At 47.9% G+C, this 22982-nt stretch overlaps 1 protein-coding gene across 2 annotated transcripts in view; it reads right to left on the bottom strand.

The window, feature by feature from the left end:
* Positions 1-22982, bottom strand: part of ADAM19 (ADAM metallopeptidase domain 19) — a 78904-nt gene continuing 55922 nt past the window's right edge. Inside the window, exons 10-23 of one of the 2 annotated variants that reach the window (XM_081826251.1) lie at positions 22479-22563; positions 21411-21550; positions 19495-19672; positions 16806-16895; positions 13453-13648; positions 12031-12139; positions 10516-10720; positions 9698-9775; positions 9476-9584; positions 8284-8428; positions 7365-7449; positions 6818-7042; positions 2199-2357; positions 1-45 (exon numbers count right to left, since the gene is read on the bottom strand). In XM_081826251.1, coding sequence (XP_081682377.1) covers positions 2244-2357; positions 6818-7042; positions 7365-7449; positions 8284-8428; positions 9476-9584; positions 9698-9775; positions 10516-10720; positions 12031-12139; positions 13453-13648; positions 16806-16895; positions 19495-19672; positions 21411-21550; positions 22479-22563 — 1759 coding nt within the window. In that variant the 3' untranslated portion in view covers positions 1-45; positions 2199-2243. Of the gene's footprint in view, positions 1455-2198; positions 2358-6817; positions 7043-7364; positions 7450-8283; positions 8429-9475; positions 9585-9697; positions 9776-10515; positions 10721-12030; positions 12140-13452; positions 13649-16805; positions 16896-19494; positions 19673-21410; positions 21551-22478; positions 22564-22982 lie in introns of both variants that reach the window. The other variant, XM_081826250.1, reaches the window with a different exon arrangement.

The following is a 22982-nucleotide window of genomic DNA, read 5'->3' on the forward strand; positions in this document are numbered from 1 at the left end:
TAGTACCCATTGGAGTGGCATTTCCCCAGCTGCTCCAAGTTCTTCCTGTAAAGGTCAGATAAGGGCAGTGACCAGAAGAAAGAACACAAGGAAGTGGATGATAAAAAGCCTGGTGTTCCCAGCTCAGACTCTGTTCCGTCAAGACCGTTGACCGTTGCTTCTCTACAGATCTCTAGAGACAGGTCAGCTCTCCGCTCAGAGGGCAATGATCGTGCCTCAAATCAGTGACCAGACCTAGGGACACGCTGGGGTGCTGCCCCCTTTGCTGCCATCCCTGAGGACCTACCTTAGATTTCCATCAGGGAGTAGAGGGTAAGACCCTCGCCCTGCCAAGGTCATAAAACACAATGGCAAATAAAGCTTCGATGCTCTTGAAGCACTCTTGGGAACCACCTAGGAAATCCAGTGGCTGACCCTTGAAGCAGGATCCTCACTTGTAGGTCATAAGCACCAGGTTTCCAAGAGGCTGGAACTGCTGAAGACCCACTCACGCAGCACCACACATTAGGTAGGTCTGAGCAGGGAAGAAGAAATTTCTGAAGGAGAAATCAAAAGTGCTGAGCACTTGGAAAGAGAAGAAAATAAAAGGCAACCAAGAATGATTCCAAGTTGAGAGCCGCAACCTTTGGCATTGGCTCAGAGGAGGCCCAAGCCTGGTGCTCCCTCTGCTGTCTACACTGCCCACAAATAGTACCTGTCAGAGTCAGGGGGACCCGTGTGAATAAGCGGGGGGGTGCTTAGGGGAGGGGGGGAGGGGACTTCTCTTGGTCACGTGTGGTCACAGGCCCAGGAGTGGCAACCTCAACCAAGCCCTGGGCAGGACCCCAGTGGAGGCTGATTTGACCCCTCTCAATCTCAGAGCTAAAAGGGATGAGTAAGCATCCAGCCTCTGTCTAGCTTGGGACCATCAAGGAAGACAGAAGCAATGGAAAGCTCTGATGCATACCCTCTACCATAGGACGTGGATGGATGGCTTCTCCAAGCTAAGTACTGGGCTGAAGGGCTGAACAGGACCTTTCCCAGCTGGGCTTATCAGCTCAGACAGCCCAGATCATCCCCACTGGCACCTCTGAGGTGACGGGCCAGCTGAAGGGAGGTTGGAGAAGAAGCCGCCATTCATCCTCTTCCGGGCTCTCTCCTCCCTTCCCCGGGGCAGTATATTGCACAAAACAACACTTTGATGCCATTGGATAGTAGTCTCTCTGGGCCTCCCAGGAAGCCAAGGAGGCACTGAGTCAAGAAGGAGATTTTCAGAGATGCAGTGGTTCTAGGAGGAGGGAAAGAGGGGAGGAAGGAAGGACTTGGAGGTGGCCAGACATGCTTGTTCCAGACTCCATGGCCACAGATCCTCTGGGGGATTCAGAGTCCTCAAGGAAAGGCAGAAGCCCCTTTAGAGGGGTCTAGGTCTTCGAGCCAATCATCCCCCCAGCCCTCTGTGATCTGTATTCAGGAAACTGTGGAAAGAAAGAGAAGAGAGCAAGAGAGAGATCAGCTAAATGCTGACCGGTGGAGTCAACGGGAGCTGTCTTCTTGCTTTTGACAGGTCAGAAGGATAAACAGACTGTCGGCTAAGAACAATTTCCCACAGAATTCTGTCACCATGTCTGTGCATCCAGACTATCAACCCTCCAGTGAGAGGCCAGGTGGGGCCCCCAACCCAAGCTGCAGTTCAGCCCACAGATTTCCCAGGCCTGGTGGGAACCGAGGGCAGTCAGCCAGCTTCCTCACCTCCTCCCTTCTGCCTCGACTCCCGGACTGGCAGCCTGAGAACGTCAGCCCCAGGGAAGAGGTAAGAAGAGGGGCCATTTGTAAATAGCCTCCCGAAGGCCAGCAGTTTATAGAAACTAACTGCCTTGATCTTCACGGCAGCCTGATGGGGCAATCCAGAGGAAAGAAAGCGAGACTCAAGAGTGATCTGCTCAGAGTCATTGAGTGGGTGAGTTGTAGATCCAGGTTGGAAGCCACCATCGTTCAGGCTCCTAGCATCACCTTTCATAGGAAATGAAAAAACTCCAACTTTAACTTAAGGGATTCTCACGCAGGCACCAAGAAACACTAAGTTTTTGTCCTTGGCTTTTGTTCTGGAAATTCACACCCCTGCCAAAAGAAGCATGAATTGGTCTGTTTTCTCAACCACATTCTTGCCTCCTGGAGCCCTGTGGCCCCGGCTTATATCTTGAGGGCTCCCAAGGACTCACCTTTGGGACAGGTGCTGCCAGAGGCCGGGGCTGAAGACGGGCCTCTTAAGTGGCAGTGGGCTGCAGGATGGAAGCGCCACCTGGCCTGGGGAGGCTCTTGCGGCCTGGCACTGGGTTCGCTGGGAGTGCCTTCTGTGGCGGCCGCGGCCTGGAGAAATCCTGGGGAGAAAGCCACAAGCCTCACTCAAAGGCCGGAGGGGCCTGTTTGAAAGAAAACGCTCCCAACATATTACCGATCCAAATCAGAGGAGAAAAGGGACGTACTGTATGGTCCTATCTAAAAACGAATTGTGTGCGTATGTGTCTACATGCTCAGGAAAAAGCCTTTTTGGAGAGCAAGTTGGCAGTATCTGTTAAAATGAGAAATGGTCATTCTCCAATCTGATCATTCCGCTTCCTACCATTTGCACAGGTGCACAAAAACAAAATTGCAAGCACGTTGCTTGCAACACTGTTTGTGATAGCAAAGGCAATTACAAACAGCCAAAATGTCCATCAATAGACAAGTTAGTGAAGTTATATAGTGACAAATGAAGTGGTAGTTAAAAAGAATAAAGTAGGGCATACAAGCTGAGGTGGAATGATGATCGAGAGTCATTGCAAGCTGACATACAGGTTTATGTAAAATAAGTCACCACCTGCCTCCCCTATTGTCCCCACCAATGTAAATGTAAATACACAGAAGGAAGTCAGAAAGGATACAGACCAAACTGATAACAGAGGTTAGGGATGGGGTGCGAGTGGGGAGGGGGTTATCCAGGGGAACATTCAATTATTTTTAACATGAGCATTTATGTGTATTACTTGAGTAAATAAAAAAAATTTTTTTTAAAAGAAGAAACCACATTTGCCATGTTGGTTTTCTGTGGGTGGTGCAATTAATGGGATTCTTCACTTTGTGCTTTTATATTTGTCTTGTTACCTTCTCAATAAGATCTTCCCCGACCACCTTACTTAAAATTACAACACCCCCCACTCTGGCATTCAGCATTCCCAGACCCTTTTATCCCAATCTACTTTTTTTTTTGAGGGGGGTTTTATATCACTTTCCCTCCTCCAAAATACCATACAACTTACTTATTTCTTCTTTTCTGCCTCTCCACCCCCAATGAGACCAGAAACAGGGGCAGAGGTCCTTGTCTGTTTGGTTCACTGATAGAGCTTAAGCTTCCAAGACAGTACCTAGTACACAGTAAGCACTCAACACATTTAGTTGAGTAAGTAAATCTCTGAGGGGCACCTGGGTGGCACGGTTAGTTAAACATCTGCCTTTGGCTCAGTCATGATCCCCGGGGTCCTGGGATGGAGCCCCGCATCGGGCTCCCTCTCTCTCTGCCCCTCCCCACAGCTTGTGCACTGTCTCTCTTCTCTCTCTCTCATGAATAAATAAAAAATCTTAAAAAAATAAATTTCTGAGCTAGTCAAAATCCTTCAAATATGTATTTCTTCTGTGATCAAAAAAAAAAATTTTTTTTCTTTACAGGGCAAAGAATGGGCCATGGCACCACCACTCACAGATCTCCAAGACTGTGAGGCATGAGCCAGAAGCCAATTCCAGGCACTGGGAGTCCCAGTGCCCGAAGACCTTGATGTTCCCCTTCCTGAGGTCACTAGCAGGCCTAACAATGGCCAAAAGGCAAAGCACAGGGAGAGGGCAGGAGCTAATCAGAGAAGCGGGATTTGGGGAAAGAAGCTTCTCACCCACGAGAAAACTGAGAGCAGAAACTAAAGCTCAAAGAACAGAAGAATAGCAGATTCTTGTGCCCAAAAAGCCGTGCTCTCCACCTCCATGCCCTCCCCCAAGGACAGTGCAATCGCCCACCCTTGCAGCCCAGACAGCGGCCACATGGCGGTGGCTGCTGGAGGCCAGGACAGAGACCTTCTTGGGGGAGGCAACAGCTGGGAGCAGACGTCAGGGAGCTGTGGGGAAGTGCTGTGCTCCCAAGCTGTTTGCTGTGCAAAACGAGCAACCGGGGGGCAGGGCGGGTATCTGGGCAGGAGCCTTATGGGCATGGCAACACCGCCTCCCCCAGCAGCATCCTGCCACGGGCCACGTTGCAGGGGCCTCAGCCAGCAGTTTTCCAGAGGCAGCAACAGTCCTGAGGCGCTCCGGCCCACTCGGGGGGCGGCACCGCCATCAGCCGAGCTGCACGGACCAGACACAGGGGGCATTGGCAATTACTCCCCAAGTCCCATCCATTTTCTCTCCTACGCATCTCCCATCAGCTTCGATCCAGCACTCCTGCTACCCCTGCTCCAGGCTCCCGTCGTCTGTCCTCTGGGAAGCACGTCAGCCTTCTGACTAGGACGTCCACGCACCCAGTCTCAGCCCCTCGGACCAGTGACTCACACCGCGGCTGGACTGCCCTTCCATTTTTTTAAACCAGTGTTTTAAAGTTGAAGTATCATATGCATATAAAAGTGTGAATCATGAATATACAACTAGATGAATAATCACGAAGTGAACACACCTATGTACCTATGAACACACCCTACCCAGGGCACGAAAGAAGATGAACGGCCCCAGAAGCATCTGGGGGTCCCTCCCAGCCACTACACTCCGCTCCCGCCTAAAAGGTAGCCCAAAGAGCAATCCTCATAAATGGCAAAGTGGATCATGTCACCGTGCCCCACCACTACCCCCTTCCCAAGGAATTCTCCAGCCTCATCTCATAGCTCCTTGGGCCCCAGGGAGCTCCCTATCAGCAGGTCCTTGGACCAGTTAAACTCTCTCCTCTCCTGCCCCTCACAGCCAGCTAACTCCTACTCATCCCTCAGCTCTCAGCTTAAATGCCACCTCCTCGGGGAAGCCTTCCTAGATTTCCCAGAGTAGCTCAAGTCCCCCTGTAACTCTCTTTCTGAGAACCCTGAACGTCTCCTTCACAGCACTGATCCCTGGTGTAACTACACATATTGGGGTCTCTTGCCCAGCGGCATGTGAGCCTGTGATGCAGAGCCAGGGTCTGCTTTGCTCACCACTGCCCAGTAGGGAGTAGAAGCTCCTACATGTCTGTAGAGAATAGAAGAGGGAGGTTACAAACTGCGCCACCACTTCCCCAGGGTGGTCCCATCACCAAGCTAGCAAGCGGTGGAGCTGAGATCTGGACCATGAATGCCCCCAAGACAGGGTGGTGTCTCATTCAGCTCGGGAGACCCCAGGAGTTGGCACACAGGGTGGTAAAGAGTTTGGAGTCAGACCTGGGTTGAAATCCTAGCTCTTCCGACTCCTATGTTGCAGCCCTAAGTCCCCAGACCTCAGAATGTGATTGTATTTGGAGACAGGGACTTTAATGAGGCAATTATGTTAAAATGAAACCATGAAGGCAGGCCTTCATCCAGCCCGACTGGTGTCATGAGAAGAGGAAATCTGGACACAGAGACATCGAGGCACAAAGGAAGGACTGACAGAAGACACGGGAGAAAGTGGCCACCTGTGAGCCAGAAGAAACCAACTCTACCGACAGCCCGATATTGGCTTTCTAGCCTCCAGAACTGTGGGAAGATAGCCTTCTGCAGTTTAAGCTTCTGGTCAGGGGGTCAGTGGGACTCAATTAGGGCCTCCCGAACTGACTGGTGCACTCTCTGCCTCCTCTCCTCAGTTCTGCCCTCTTGCTCTTCTCCCTTCCCCCTCTCCTCTCTTGCTACCAGCCCTTCCCTCCCTTTTCTGCATGGCCAGTTTCCATCCCACCCCTGCCTCAGATGAGAAAAATGGGAGCACGGCAGCTTCACATCGCTGGAGAACCAAACCTGATGCTCTCGGCTCTGCCCAACCATGACACTGCCCCATGTCCCAGGGACCCTCCCAGAGCTGGGGCCAACCTTATGGGGTCAGCCAGGACCCCAGAGGAGCCCCTGACCATGCCTAAGGAAAGCAATCCTAGGAGGAAAATAAGCAAGTCGTCTGCCCCACTTGAGGGGTCACCCCCAGAACACATAGCAGGGCTCTGGAAGGCATCAGGCCTGACCCCTGCCAAGGAAACGTGTGTGTCTCTGCTGTGGGAAATTCTGCAAGAAGAGTGGGAGCCATCCGAGCACAGACAGGCCAGATGAAGAGGCTGCAGGGAGGTGACACACTTCCCACACCTCCCTTGACCTGCCTTCGAATTAGCATCCCCCATTTGACTTCCCGATTAGTGGAAGGTACAATTCGGAGGGACAAGTACTATGATGGGAGAAGTACAGGGGCACCGGACTCAGGCTTGGGGGGGTCAGAGAGGGCTTCTTGGGGGAGGTGGCCTCTAGGAGGAGATCTGAGGATGAACAGGAGCCGGCCATGCAAAAGGAGAAAAGAGGGTACCAGGCAGAAGACAAAGCATTTGCCAAGACTAAGAGAAGCACAGGGACCTGACAGAGGTTCACTGGGGCCAGAAGGGAGGTAGTGGTCTGGCATAAAATAGGCCAACCCCGGAGGAAATCCTCTGTAGTTTCGGGGCCGCCTGGGGAGTCAATTTCTCCATGCTCACCGGTCTCACGCTCTGTGTGCTCCCTGCATTTACCAGAATGCAGGCAAGGCGGTCCGCTCCGGCCTCAGAGTCCCATCTTCACAGCCTCTGTCACTCCCTATTGCCGGTGGCCTTGAAAGCACGGCCCTAGTGCAGGGTTGCTGAGAACCCACTTACCTGGGAGAGGATGCAGTTTGGGGCTGGGGGAACTGGCCGGCTTGGAGGAGGCCTCCTGGATGACTCCTTCCTCTCTACTTGGGACCTGGGCCCTGGGGAGCCCCTAGCAGCCCTGCTGAGGTGCGTCGGCAATGGCACAGGTGGGGAGCCGCCGTGCAGATAGTCTGGAGGGGGCCGAGGAGGAGGCTGGGAGGGCTTCCGCAGGGTTTCAGGGGTGTTGATCACCTGTATGCATAAGGTGGGGTATGCATACCTGAGAAACAGGAATCCTCGATATGCTGCAAAACTCAGGGGTGCCCTTGCGTGTCCCACTGAGATGGCCAGAGGCCAAAGGGAGGACGTGCTGACTGCCAAACCCCCAGGTGCCCAGAGGTCAGGTACAATCTTTAGAGTCATGAGGGGATGTCCGACCAACAGAATCTCTCTCAAGCCAAGAAAGTGCCTTTTATTACTAATCCCACAGGCCCACAGAAGCTCTTAGGAAAACCCAGCAGGGGCCTGGGGGATAAAGGAAAAGCAGCAAAGTTCAATGGTGCAAAGCCCTTACCTTTCGCTTGCCCTGGGGCGTCTGCAACTTAAACGTCGGGTTGGCGTGGCCAGTTCCACTGTTCTGAGACACCCTGAAGGGACAACTAGTAACAAGAATGGGGGAGAAGGATAAGGGGGGATGTTCATCAAGGGTCAGAGACTGAGTTCCCTCTGGCCCAGCATGGCCAGCGAGCAGCTAAATCCCCCCCACCCAAGTCTCTGGACAAAGTGGGATTAGTTCCCCTGAACCCCGGCTCCCTACGTGTGGAGACCAGTGGAGAACTCTCCAGGAAAGAGAGCTGCCCTTACAAAACAGAGTTTTCCTTAGCACCTTCCTTTCACCCTTTTGAGAACCTTCTCCCTCAAGGAGACACAAAGATGTCACCAGCTATCCACCAAGTCCCTTCAGGCATAGATCCAGGTAGGCTTGGGATTTAAAATGCTCTTCAGAACAAGCATAATTTAATAGGGAACTCAGAAATCACACACCCCCAGGATCCAAAGGAATGAATTGCTGCGGGCAGGGGGGAAAGGCTTTGTCTTGAGTGGATGTCCAGGCACCCCTATGACTGACTTAAGCTGGTTAGTCCATCTGGGTTGCCTCAGTTTCCTGCTCTTTGAAATGGAAATCCAGACAATTACAAAGAGGACAGCAAATAGATTTCATTTTGTATTCCAGCTTGAATTGGTTAGAGGCATTCTGCTGAGAATTCTGAAGTGACCACCAGTAGAGAGTACTTACAGTAAGACCAGCTAGTAACGTTGGCCATGGTGGTGAAGCAAGGCAGAAAGGAAGATGGTGGCATGGATGGCTCACTTGCCTTCTCTGATTAGACCACCACCACCAGGTTTTTGTTTTTGTTTTTTACCATGTTCTGCTTGCAGAAAGCTTTATGACCCATAAATGGACCCAAGCCCTTCATGGCACCCCATCATACCTGAACTGTTGCCTCAGTTTGGAAGGGAGGACTAAGGGCTTGAGTTGGCCCAGTTTGTTGTTCTGTTTGCAGCAGTAGCAGATCAGCATAAGGACCGCCAGCACAAACATGGCCGTAAACACTCCGGCTATCATAGGACCAACACCTTCCAGAAACAGAACCCAAGTGAGAAATTCAGAAGCTGTTTGGGCTGCAGCAGTGGAGTTCAAACACTGTATTCCTGATTCTTCTTCAGATATTTGATTTACATTTAATTTGTGTTATTTATTTTAACTTAAGAAGTATAATGAAACACACACATTAGGAAACCACTAATATTAGCTTAAACAGTCAGGTCAATTTGCTTTGTGCAGACCTCACAATGAAGCTTCTCCAGCCACTTCTGTTTAATTGAAGAGTCCCTTTTGAGACAAGGAGCTCAAGTTTTATTATTACTTACCACTAGTTTTCAGCCCAATTATGATTTTTCTGGACACAAAGCAACCAACCCAAAATGCTGGGAGGCTGAGACTGATCTAAGACTAGAAGTCTCACAAATAATCCACAGTTTCGTATTTGGTTTCATCAAAGCTGCCTCAGTGTTCTCACAAATTACAAATTTAAATGTACAAAATATATATATACCAGTGACACACTACTTTTATCTGTTTTATATATTGGGGTTTCTTCTCTAAAAGATTTCATTCAAATACAAGTACTTTGCTCTTAAAAAAAAGAAAAGAAAAAAGCTTGGAAACCAAAGGGCTAGAATCTCCGTGATTTACACTAAAAACTGTAAATTTTTCCACATGTCTGTTTCTCCATCTTAAGCTTTAGCTCATCCAAGGGATCTGAACCACTATAATGTGCCCCAGGTTCATGATTCTTTTTATGTGGCTGAGAAGGACTGGTCACCACCCCACTGTCCAAAACTAGATGAGATTATTCAATAACCCATGATTTCTCTTAATCTCTCCCTCACCCAAGGAGTGTCACCCTCCTCAGTAGAAATGATAAGAGAAAGAGCAACTGAGATAAGCCCCACACCAGCCCGGCAGCCTCAGCCGCTCTCCCGCTTAGATCCCCCTCCTCCCCTTTTTTCCCCTTATCTACAAAATCAGGATAATGGAGCGGACTCACTCTTTGTCTACACCATGTCACCCAGCCCTCCTCACAAAAGTGGGCAGAGCCCCTGAGCAGGCCAGACACTCACCGTCAGGGGGCATGGGCCCACTGTCGATGCTGCCCCCCTGGCCGGGCGTGTTGCAAAAGGGCGGGGCCCAGCCCGGGAAGCAGTGACAGTTCTGGTTGTTGTTGCAGACCTGGAGCAAGGGAAGGGCAAGAGGGTCAGCAGCCCAGAGGGCTGCGGTCCCCCACGGGGCCTGTCCCCGCGGATATCAGTGCAGAGGAGCCCCAGAACCCCGGGCACACGCACCCCGTGGCCATTGCACTTCTTCCCGCAGCCTTCCGTTTCAAAGAAGGACGTGTTCCTGCACTGCCCCTCGAAGCAAATCTGTAGCGAGGAAACCAAACTGTCAGTCCAACGGAAGGGACACTGGGTAGCCATCAGGAGGCTGGGGTTTTACACTTAGAACATACAGGACTCAGAAATGCAACTCCGTTTAGGTATTTATTACAGTGAAAAACTAAAAATGGCCTAAAAAGCCAGGCCAGGATGATAGTTAACTAAATTCTGCTATTCCTTTTGTGACCGGGGAGAAAATAACAAATGCTGTATTATTAAAACATTATATTAATATAATAAATATGTTATTACATTCTATATTAATGTGCTGGTTATATGTTTGTTACTTCGCTATATATTAACATGCACTAATTTTAATATTATCCTTAAAAATAATGATGGTGACAGCAGTCAACTCTGCACCAGGTCCTATACCAAGCGCCTCACATGTTTTTTATAATTTTGTTCTCAGTTAACTCTGAGATAGGTGCCCTTATTTTCCCCAGGTTTCTGGACTAGAGTCTAGTCCATTTCATATATCATATAATAATTTATGATGAGGACAAAAGTGATAATAGCTAGTCCCTCTAAGTGGTTTACAGGGATCCTCTCATGCAATCCTTATGACAATTCTATGGGGTGGGTCATGCTATGGCTAACATGCTTTATAAAGGAAGCCACTGAGGCTTGGGGAGGCTGCAAAGGTGGAATTGGAGCCCGGACACCTTCCCTCCAGAGCTCACATTTGTCAGTCACTCCCCTCTCCCCTGAGTGAGGCAGGGACTCACATGGTTGTAGCCACACTTGGTCCCGGTCATCACCAGGCCTGGGTCCAGCATGTCCCCCTCCTCCTCAGGACCACGGTAGACATGGGTGCCCCGGCACCGGATCTGCCGCCCATTCAAGATGATGGTGGTGTCGATGGGCACTGCGTTGGACTCCAGCGGCCGGGCCTCAGAACTCTGACACTGGATCTTCCCACACTTGGCATCTCTGAGCCAGAGAGAGAGAGAGAAAAGGAGGTGGAATCAGAGGCAGGGGAAGAGCTGGGGCACAGAAGAGCCTCGGTCTTTCTCGACCAGGAGAGCAGGTTCAGAAGGGAGAGGGGCCAGGGAGCCGTGAGTGTGCTCTAGGGATCCAGCAGGAGAGATCTCATGTGAAACTGGACTTGGGACAGGAAATACGATCCTTGTCCCCAGGTAGATCTACGCCAGAGAACAAGCTTGAGGAAGTCCTCTTTACTGCAAGGACAACTGCCTGACCTGAGCAACTGCCCCCTTATGCTCCAGCCGCCCCCCCCATGCACCCAGGGGCTGCAGACAGAAGCCTGGGGTCAGCCCCAACGCCCCATTCGCCCTCGCTTCTGGGTTCAAGTGATTTTTGAGCTCTGTCAATCTTCCCTCATATACATTAACCCTAAACCACATCACCACCCTTCTTTACTTGGACACCAAGAGTTGGATCTCCCTGCTTCCTGTCTTGCCCCCACTGGAGTCTAATTTCCAAACTCCTCTCAGCCAAAGTCCAAACTGGCCTAGTCATGCCTTCATGGCTTTTCATGATCTGGTCCCGGCTCAGCCGTCCAGGCTCATTTCTCAGCAGCTCCCCCTCGACTGTACCCCAACATCATACTTTAACTAAATCAAACTGTTTTCAGCTCCTCCTGCCACCAGTTTTTCTCTACTCATCTATCTACTCTCCCGTGTACCCACAACATTCCCCGTCCTGCTCAACTAGATAATTTCTCCAGATCTCAGTCTAGACCTAACTTCCCTTGGGACATCACCTTGACCTACTAAGACCAGTTTGGGTGGCTCTCGCCTCAGTTCTGGTATCACATGGTATTGTTAACTAAAAGTCCCGTGTACTCAGCATCATATCTGGCATATGGCAAATGCTCAACAGATAGCAGATAGGTGGGTGGGTGGATGGGTGGATGAATAGATGGATGGATGGGTGGATGGCTGGTTGAAATGAATGAATGAATGAATGAGTGAATGACAGGCTATTCAGGTGAGGGTATAATTAGCATCCCACAGAAATGACCCAAGAGAGCTGATTCTCTGCCCAACTGTAAGGTCCCAAAAGGAAGTGTGGCAGCTTTCTGGGAAGCATTGCCATCCACACCCACCCTCTGACTTCCCGAGACTGAATGGCACATTGTCTGACAACGGGCCTGGAATAGGTGACTGACTCTGACAATTTATTTAAAGGCCCAGGCTGCTGAGCTGGGCAGGAGTGAGGACAGAGCAGAAACTGCCCTGTCACACTTCATCTTATGGGGTTAGCCCTACGGTCATCACCTCATGTTGCACTTCTTGTGTTCCCCATTCATGTCCTTCCCACAGTTTCCAAAGGTGTCCCCTGCCACATTCACCTTCTCGAAGCAGAGATCAGGGGCAGGCCGGGCTCCTGGGTGGGCAAGAAACATTTATCAGCATACTAGCCAACTTTAGGAAATGTGAGAAGCTCCCGAAGTGCAAAGCTAGCCCTTGGTAAAGTCATGAGGTTAAGAACGTTTTTGGGGGAGGGAATGGTCAGTTTTTGATTCCTGTACCCCCATCAGGTTATTCCACCCCCAACTTCTCATCAAGACCTACTCACAGAAGAAGCTTTTATATCAGTTCTTTATACCTTATTGAGGTATTATATCTATAGGTGGTTTGTTTGCTCAGCCTTCACTGTAATGAAAAAGTCGTGTCCCATTTCAGATTTTAAAATAGGTAATACATGCACAAAATTTTAAGGAAATAAAGTATGTCTTTATTTTTCTAAGTAGCCATTCCAGTTCCTACTTCCTCACAACCTGGAGAAGCAGTCACAACTAACAATGTATCTTCAAAAGGTAACTGTATCTCTCTATCTTCTAGATACAATTCTTGTGTATCTTCTAGAGATAATCTAATAAAGAATGGCAGCAATTCTATTCACTGTTCTGCATCTTGCATTATTCACTTAATTTATTGTAGGAGATAGTTTTATTCAGTACATACAGAGTTGCCTCCTTTTTTTACTCGGCTGCAGAGGGGTCCACGACATGGGTGTACCAGGATTAATTTAATCGGTCGCTACTGAAGGCTATCTAGGTTGCTATTGCTATCACTAACACTGCTACAGTATCCTTATAAATCTGTCTTCACATACATGTGTAAATAGAAGAGTAGGGTACACTCCTAACTAGTGGAATGGATGGGTCCAATGAGAAGCTCCCATGAATTTTGATATCTTCAAATCGTTTTCCATAGGGGTTGTACCTATATGATTCCCCACATTCTCCACACTACATTATTACCACTCTTACTGTTACAGTTATGGTATTATAACTGTTATTACATTAACTTTGCAGTCTTTGCCAGTCTGATATATGAGAAATCCCATCTCATAGCAGTTCTAATCTGCTTCCACTTAATGAGTGAGGTTAAAGATCTTTTCACAGCTAAGGTCATCTGTATTTCCTTTTCTGTCTCCATGCTCTACCCATTTTTCTGTTGGATTACTCTTATCCGTTTACCCACTGTGAGGATTTAAAGCATCAAGGAACTGGGAAGAATACTGCTCACTGTGTCTCTCTGAAGGTCTACCCTGAGTCAAGGGGAAGTAGAAAGGTAGTATCTAGAGATGCCATTTGGAAGCCAAGGATCTAAGCTACGCCAAGGGCCTGCAGGGGGAGGTTGGCTTGGAAATGGTGGGGCAGGAGGAGGGCCATTCTGTAGGAGAGTACTTACCAGGCCCCCACAGCTGCTGGCACTGCTCCTGGTAGGTGAGGCACATGCCATTGTAGCAGTAGGCCTGGCCACCCTCACAGGGGGTGCCGTCCATCTGGTAGAAGTTGGTGGGGCAATGGGGAGACTTGCCCGTGCAGAATTCTGGGAGGTCGCACTGCCGTGCCTGCTCACGGCACAGGGTTCCAGGGGCCAGCAGCTGAACCGAGAGAACAAGAGGGAAAAAACAGTCAATCTCCCACATGCCCTCGACTCTACCAGCAAAGGTCTCGTGGGCATCCCTCTTGTGGAACAGAGTTTCCCATTTCCAGTATTCCGGGGACCGCTATTTTGCATGGCCTCATTAGCTTAAACCATCATTAGCCTTCTAATATGAATAATGACTTAGAGGTTTCACAAATGCTAACTCATTTCCTCTTCTTAGCCGTTTTAAGAAGTAGGTAAGAATAATATTTATGCAACAATTTATAGTTTACTAAGTGCTTTAGTAATAATGGCTACTTTTACGGAGCTCCCACTTAATGCCTGGTACAAATATTACCTCATTTACTTTTCATGAGAGTTCTAGGTAATATATAATTATCCCTATTTTACAGATGATGAAACCTGAGGCAGAAGAGGTTAAGCAAGGTATCGAAAGTCTGCTGGCCAGTAAGTGGCTAAAGAGCCAGGCCCACTAATATATACACACAAATGTGCATGCACATACACAAACACACACTATTCACACAACACCCCTGAATTTACAAAGCACTTGAGCAATAATATATCCCCATTACTGAGCCAAGCACTGGGCTAAGCTACACATACTGATCCCATGTGAGCCTCACAATATCCATGAGGCAGATGCTGTTATTTGCCTCTTTCTGGAGATAAAAATAACCTGATCAGTAGCACAACAGTGGGGAATGGTAAAGACTAAGTTTCCCGTTTGAGTCTTCCAGTCTCTCTGGGTGGTCAGTGTTATTAACACTCTTCCCATTTTACAGATAAGGAACCTCGACTCAGATGGTTAGTTGGCTGCCCCAAATTACACTACCAGGGCTTGAACTGAAGATTTCAGACTCCAAGCCTCATGTCTCTGCATACACTTTTCTCCAGAGGATCCTTTCAGACCCAAACTGAATGGACATTGTCCATGCTTATTCTCAGGCCATGGCCGAAGCCTCAAAGGACCCCACCGGGCACAACCTCCACGGGGAGATGCCAAGTCTACCCTAGAGTGAAACCAGATGGTGAGTTTCCCCAGGCCTGTAAGGAAAGCTGCATCTGAGAATAGTGCCGTCCCTTACTCCCAGGTGACCCCATACCACCTACAAGGCCTTCCCAGGAGAGAAGGCAGAGAATGGGCCCATCTGAGCAGCTTGCTAAAAGCATGGAGCCTCAGTTGCAAGGGTGGGCACTGGCCATGTGTGGAGGAGCAAGACGCAGGATGCATCTCTACCACCAAAGGACACACCTGGAGCCAGTCTGCCTGGGTTCAAATCCCAGCTCCTTAACCAGCAGTGGGGCCTGGAGCAGCTACTTAACCTCTCTGGGTTAGCACAGAGTAATAACCTTCTCATGGGATTGTTACAAGGACTGCGGTCAAACAGAGCACTTGAACAGTATCTAGCACATAATGAGCACTTAGCAAGTGGCAGATGGAAGCATAGGTCCACAATTCCTACCAAAACTTTGGGGCCAGATGGGCTTCAGACTTTTCAGATTTCAGAAAGTAGACATTACATATATGTACATACATGTGTATGTATATACATTCATACATTACATATGTATATTATATGACCCCCCCAGCAAGGCCTGGGGTTATACTTTATATAAACACATTACAATCAAACACATTAATTTTTCTGCAACAAAACAGAAATATTCACTTTAAGTGTGTATTTTATTTTATTTATTTATTATTATTTTTTAATCTTAGAGTTTATTTAGATTAATTCATGAGACAAAGAAATAGAGGCACAGAGATCAAATTGATCAGCCAAGGTCATGTAGCAAAGATCAATCTCAGGTTTGTTCATTGATTTATTTGTGCAACAAATATTTATCTCACCAATATGGAACAAAAGTTCCATTAATTTGGCCAAGTCTACATAGAATGGTTAGAGCCAGAGTGAGAACTAGGCAAACAAACGGCAATAACTGCAAACACAACCACAAAACAAAGCCCTGGCTCCCACCTGTTAAGTGTATCTTTTTAAAAAAAGAATATCATTATGTCAATTCCAGTAAGATTTGCCACCAAATGAGTTAAGAATTTTTTTTCCAGCTTTTAGAATTCTCTGAATTTCAGAATTATAGATAAGAGGTTGTGAAGCTATAGTAAGATTAGTAGCAATATCTTCCACCTCAATACTAGGACTGTAGGCTCCAGAGGCAGGCAAACGTGGTTCAGCCCCCTCCCGGCTGTGTGGTCCTATCCCCGCCGAGCCCCAGTTTACTCCTCTTAAAGTGAGGATGTTAATATACATCTCATGGGACTGTTGCGAGGACTGAATGAGCTAATATATATAAAATTCTCTGCATAGTGCCTGGCAGCTAATAAGAAGAAGTCCATTAATATTAGTCAAAATTATGACGATTATTATTATGAACTCCAAATAAAATCAAGCCTACTCTCTCTGGACACTTCTTAAAAAAAAAAAAAAAAAGTCTTCCATAAGACAAAATCAGAGAGGGAGACAAACCATAAGAGACTCTGTGAAACAAACCGAGGGTTGCTGGAGGGAAGGTGGGTGGGGAGGTGGAGTAAATGGATGATGGGCATTAAGGAGGGCAAGTGATGTAATAAGCACTGGGTGTTTTTATGCAACTGATGAGTTATTTGCCTCTTTCTGGAGATAAAAATAACTTGATCAATAGCACAACAGTGGGGAATGGTAAAGACTAAGTTTCCCGTTTGAGTCTTCCAGTCTCTCTGGGTGGTCAGTGTTATTAACACTCTTCCCATTTTGCAGATAAGGAACCTCGACTCAGATGGTTAGTAGGCTGATGCAACTGATGATTCACCGAACTCTACCTCTGAAACTAATAACACACTGTATGTTAATTAATTGAATTTAAATGAAATAAAATAAAATTTTAATAAATAAATAAATAAAGTCAGTCTCCCATCTTCCAGGTGGCACAGCCCTCTAGGATGATTTGAAGCCAGTGAGGCGTAATATAGGAAATAGTAAACTCTGTCTGAGGGGCTGGCCCAGCTGCATGTTTCTGAACCTTTGCCGCCATCACTTCCCAGAGGGATGGAGGCTGAATCCCAGCCATCAGCCCCCAGCAGAGCACTGGGCTGTCAGGCCAGAGCCCTGGGGCTCTGGGGCGGGGGGGGGGGGGGGGCAAGGGCCTCTTACCTTACACCGGTGACAGCAGGCGCCATGGGCACACTCAGCCCCTTCCTTCAGGGTGCAATTCGAGGCATTACAGCATGGGTTCTCACATTCCTGCAGAGGCAGAGGGTATGGTCATGGGCTCTGGGGCAGCAGAGCAGGGAGACAGGACTCGGGGCAGGGGGAAGCCCTTCACCCACCTCCCACACTTCCCCACCCCTGCCCCACAGGCCCCTGGGGCCCAAGCTCCCCAGAAAATCTTTACCAAAAAATTCGCTTTGTAGGTTTATCATGAAGGTCATGTGTATTTATCACAGAAAACATATAAAAAGCACAATCGCCAGTCACATCACAACATAAACACAACTACATGTTGGGCGTGACTACTTACCCAGGCGTTTTCCCTTTCACATATGTAGACACATACTTATTTTACAAAATCATAGTATCCACACTGCTTTTTAATTTAATCTAATATGTATGTTTCTCCCTGCAATCCCATATTCTTCAAAAACATGATGTTTAGCATAATAGTACACTATAGAAGAGTTCTGGGATTTGTTTTTCTCAGCCCCAATAGAACGTCCAGAGATCATGTCTTCTACACTCTGGGCCTTTTATCCCATAAGAAAAGGCCATCAAAAGCAAAGGCCAGGCTGGAATAACTTCTGAGTTCAGAAGTTCTGCTCTCACCATCTGCTGCTCTTCCTCACCCTTCACTGGCCTGGACCTTTTTGGAACAGAAGGTCTTTAGGGGTTCCATGCTCCCCTCTCTTCTTGCCTTATGGGTCCTGACTTGCTGATGTACAGCATGAGATTTCAAAAGATGATGAGAGACGCGCCCCCCATGCCTCTGAGTGTCCTTATCACACTCCTACTATATTCATAGGCCTATCCTAAACCATGTCTTGACAATGTGCCAGGCCCCATGCATAGGTCCATCACAGCCTTGTGAGGCACAATTATTCCCATTTCACAGATAGGGAAATGGAGCTCAGACAAGTCTTATGCTGGTCAAGGCACACACCCAGCAAGTGCTGAAGCTGAATTCAAGCCATGTCTGCCTGCGGCCTGCCCAAGCTTATGAACCATATCCTAACCTTAACTGCCCAGATCTGGTCTGTTGGAGAGACACATTGCATGCCCGACTACGATGCCCATCCACTTGTTTCCCCTAAGAGAAGGAAAAGGACACTTTCCGTCCATTAATCTCCCACTGTCCTAGGCTCCAGGCAGACCATGTTTCCTCCCACTTCAGGGTGTGGCTTCTCCTCTAGCTGAAATGTGCTTTATCTCCTTGTGCTCTTCAGTAACTCACAACTTTGCCTGCAGATATGGGGTCAAAAGTCACACTCCCACCTCACACTGCAAATGTTCACAGCACGTATCATTGGCCTTCCTAAGCCTTTACCACAAATTGTGCTCATACACTTCTGCAATTATTTGGCCACTGTGTGTTTCCCCCAGGAGATAATATGCTCCACAAGGACAGGAACCATGTCTATTTTTGCTATCCATCCTATCCCTAGCACCCAACATAGTGCCCCACACTCAGTAAATATTTGCTGAACATAAGCCAACTGGCTGAGCCCACTCATGGACTGCTCCTCAACTCCACTAGACCCTCCATGGTAAGAGGGGACAACTCTCTCCTTTCTCTTGAGTCTGGACTGATCTCTCTGAATTCATGGTGGTGGGGGAGGCAGAACCTTTCACTAGTTTTTGTTTTATTATGAAAGTTAGGTGCTGACATTAAAGACAAAGATCAGGGGTGCCTGGGTGGCTCAGTCAGTTGAGCAGCCCACTCTTGATTTTGGCTCAGGTCACGACCTCAGGGTCGTGAGATCAAGCCCTGCGTCAGGCTCTGCACTGAGCATGGAGCCTGCTTAAGACTCTCTCTCTCCCTTTCCCCCTGCTCCTCCTCTGCTCTCCCTCTCTCTCAAAAACAAAACAAAACAAAAACAAAAAACAAAAATCAAACCATAGAAAAGGTTTTAAAATCAAATAGTCTTATACATACCTTCAGTCTCCCCTTCACACAGTTGACTGTTTTGCATATGTTAACGTACATATTTCATCCTTCAGAAAATAGACATGAAACTATCCAGTTCTGCTTTTTGCAGAACAACACACATCTGCCAAAGATGACAGCGCTATGTTGCATGCCCACCACTCATTTAGAAGATCAGAAGGAAGGAAAGCAGCCTGAACACAAACAGTTCTGTTCATTCTTCCTGCAGGTGCCCTTTCCAGACCTAACAGTACTTCCTACATCCTCTTTCAATCATCTCTTCTCCAGCCTAAATAGCCCAAGCTTGTTATTTTAAAAGCCTCCTCAAGGCCCAGGTTCAAGTTCATATATCCAGCTGTGTGGCCTCCGGAATAAACTCCGTGCAGCTGGAGGACCAAGGAAGCCATCTGTAACTCCACTGGGGAAGAGATGATGGGTTTTGGTTAGACGAGAAACTCCCAAGGAGAACTCCACCCTGACCTGGACACTAACAGTGCCAACCTCAAACTGAAAGAGTCTGCAAAAATGGTCCATATTGAAGGCTTACTCTCCACATCTGATTTGTGATGGGGGTCTTTGATAGCCATGTGTATGTGGGAAATGCCTAAGACTAAGAAGTATTCAGTTGCATTCTCTTTGACTCTAAGATTTGAAACCAGTGCCCATTCTTCCCTTCTCACTAGCACTACCATGACACCTTACCTCTTCCTCCCCACAGTCACATTCTTCCCCATCTTCCAGGTACCCATTCCCACATCTCCGGCCTCCATAGAGTGTCCTGGTGTCTGGCATATTGGAGAGACACATCCCACCGCCTGACTGCAGATACCTGTCCAGCTCCTTCCTGTTGCATCCATTGAACACTCTTGGAAAGGGATGCCTGGCAGGGAGTAAGGTTAGAGTTAGTTGGTAATCTGAGCATCAAGCAGCCAGAACAGTCTCAATCCTGCCGCCCATGAGGCTGATTCCACCTGGACTCAGACCCCCATAGTCCCATGCACACACTTTCTGTCCCATTAGAACATCACTGATACATTATCTTACAATTCTTTCTAAGCACCCCATTATGTTCTTTTTTCCCTCACTGTGCATGGAGGAGGTATTTGAGAATCAGAAGCAGCAATTTTTGCCCTTTGTAGGAAAGGGTGCAATAAATAAAGGGTAATTGAATATGTTAAAATAGGTTTCCTGAGTTTTACAGCTGAATAAAATACTAGCCAACCCAAACGTTTCCTGAAGCTGATATTAGATGGAGATTTTCTTGGAACAGAAGAGCAGGCCAAAAAAAAAAAAAAAAAAAAGAAGCCAAGATCATGGGTTTAATTTCTTCATTGGGCCAGGAATCTTATGACCTCTATTCTAAGGATACAGGCAGCACTCCAAACTCAACCAGCAATTCACAGATGCATAGTTTTATCATAAGATTATGAAAGGTCCTGAGTTTTACCATTGGAAAAAAAGAATCAGAAGTCATACATTCTCTAACAGCAGGTCAGTACCACAATTTGGGTCTATAAAGGAAGAGTTATCCTCTTCCCAATGCTCTAAACCAACTAAAGTTAAACACTGGAGGGTCCCCTACAGTTATTAGGTCTGTCACAAGGAATTTGTGGCCAACAATTTTTAAGCTACTTTAGTAGTTTATATTTGCTTATAGTTTAAAAACAAAATGGAGTATTACTTAATATAACTCTCAACCATATGACTATAAATATGCTTTTCAGATTGAGAGAGAAAAGGATGGACTTAACTGTGAGCTCTTAGGGATTTGAGCGTGACCCATGGAGTTGTATCCTGCATGTCAACATCATCCTATCTATGTCACAGCCAAGAAGCGATGAACAAACACTGGACACTGGAACCCCAAGAAAGTTGCATTTCCTCTTAGAGACACTGAAACAGCATTCCCTGAGAAGCATAAGCAGGCTCTAATGGTTTGGAGTAGAGGGAACACAAATTCCTACCATGATGCCTTCCAAAGAGTGACTCAAGTCTTGGAAGAACCCAATGCTCTCTGCTGTATGAGTTCAGATACTAAATATTAAGAGTTGTGACTAAGAGTTGTGGCTGTCACCAGAATTTCTTTCAAAGGCTCTGGTTAAAAAACCCATCACAGATACAGTAAGACGTAGCTGGCTCTTCTTGTTCCTCACGGTAAATGCAACCTGTAAATTCCCTGAGGAGTCACTATGTGGGCATCGTTGCTCCCTGTCCTTTTCCTTGTTGTGTAGGCTACATCAGAACTTTGAATCAGCACTGACCAAGTTCCCTTGGGACAAAAGGGAACTTAAGGATTGGGGCTGTTCAAAATGGGTCCTCTTCAAAAATTCGTGAAGTGAAAAAGACACATGTGGTCAGGCCAATTTTACAGCTGAAGACCTTAAGACAGAATTAAGTATACCTAGGGTTCCACCAGCACCAAATTGCCTGCTACAAACCTAGAGCTCCTCGCACACATTTGCTTTCTTGGTTCTCTTCCAATTTCTTTGTTGTCAACCGCATTTCTCTCCAAGGCCCCCAAGAGAGGGTGACAGAGGCTCCTAGGGCTGACGGGGAGGAACACTTGGGTTGTACTGTCCTCACACACTCTGCTCTCCTCACCTTGCTGCTTGACTCACCCGGTGGCAGCTGCCATGATGCACCCGCCGTCAGCCGCGCTGGCCGAGCAGCAATCCGCAGAATCATGGCTCATGCCGAAGTTGTGGCCCATCTCGTGGGCCATGGTGGCAGCCACGCCAATGGCATTCTCAGAGTGGTCCTGCCCAAGGAGAGAGCGCAGGTCAAGAACACAGCTCTCCCTACTCCCTGTTCCTGTCTTTTCTTAGCCAGGCCTCACAGCTGCCCACCGGTTCCACCATCAGTGCGCCCACAGACTCGGTGACGAAAGCCTGTGCTTTTAACCGTCATGCTACATCTGTGGATAAATACGGGATAAAGAGGTGGACAGACAAATGGAGGGCAGGCCTCCTTGACATCTACTTCACAGACTAGAGATGAATAATCAAAACAGTCCCACAAAGCTAGAGAGAATTTCAAAAGAAGACAATAATTTCCTGACCATGACTTTGAGACAAGCTCTTGTTTCATAATGATATGCATAATAACGTAAAACCGAGGATAAAAAATATTTTTTTATTTCTATTATCTTACTATTCTCCAGCCCTTGGTTTGAGAGATGAGAGATGAGAGAGATCTAGTGACATCACTAGATGTAATGTAATCACTTCCAGGGTTCTCCTGAGCTTGAAAATTGGGGATAAACTATAATAAATGAAAATTTATCCCTAGGTACCTCCATCTCTTAGAACTTAATGACTACATTTTATTTATTTATTTACTTTTAAAGATTTTATTTATTTATTTGACACAGAGAGACACAGCGAGAGAGGGAACACAAGCAGGGGGAGCGGGAGAGGGAGAAGCAGGCTTCCCACTGAGCAGAGCCCAACGCGGGGCTTGATCCCAGGACCGTGGGATCATGACCTGAGCTGAAGGCAGATGCTTAACGACTGAGCCATCCAGGCGCCCCTTAATGACTTCATTTTAAACAACTGCCTGACTTGATGTCAAGGTTTTTTTCCCTGCAATAATAAGTATAATTTTTTTTTCCCCCCCACAAAATGACCTCCTGTCCCATGAGGCAGTTTTCTGCCTTCTACAGCATCAACATACTGGTTGAGACGCACCATATTGACTCCTCCAGACTGGTACACAGAGCACATGGCCATGAGGGGGGCCAGCCCGATGGTGGTGCCGTGGAAAGACATGCCCCTGCAGGAAGGAACAAGAGAAGGTCATTCAGATGGCAGTTGGGAGGGCTGTTCCACTGTACCTGGGAACAGGTGGCCATCATGGAGTTCCTTGGCCCCGCTGACATTCCTAGATCTTTCCCAAGGAGAGAGACCCTGGTGTTCTAGGCCAGCTGGACAACTTCCAGGTCACCACACCTCTCACTTCCTCTCACCTACTCTCTCACTGCTCCAGAGAAATAGAAAGGGCAAAAGGTCGCTTTTTCCCACAGTATGCCCAGAGCCCCATTCCCTGGAAGGAAATGGGCAGGGCTCATAAAGCAGCATCCCATTCCTGCTGCAGAGGAAAAGGTCAGAGAGGGAGAGGCTGAGGGGAGAGTGGCCCAGGTTCTGATGCTGAAGTGACTCATGACCACTTCTGTCAGCTGCCAGGGGCCCGGC

The sequence above is a fragment of the Leptonychotes weddellii genome, chromosome 7 (genome assembly GCF_054177405.1).
Source record: "Leptonychotes weddellii isolate Sample4059 chromosome 7, ASM5417740v2, whole genome shotgun sequence".
Classification (NCBI taxonomy): domain Eukaryota; kingdom Metazoa; phylum Chordata; class Mammalia; order Carnivora; family Phocidae; genus Leptonychotes; species Leptonychotes weddellii.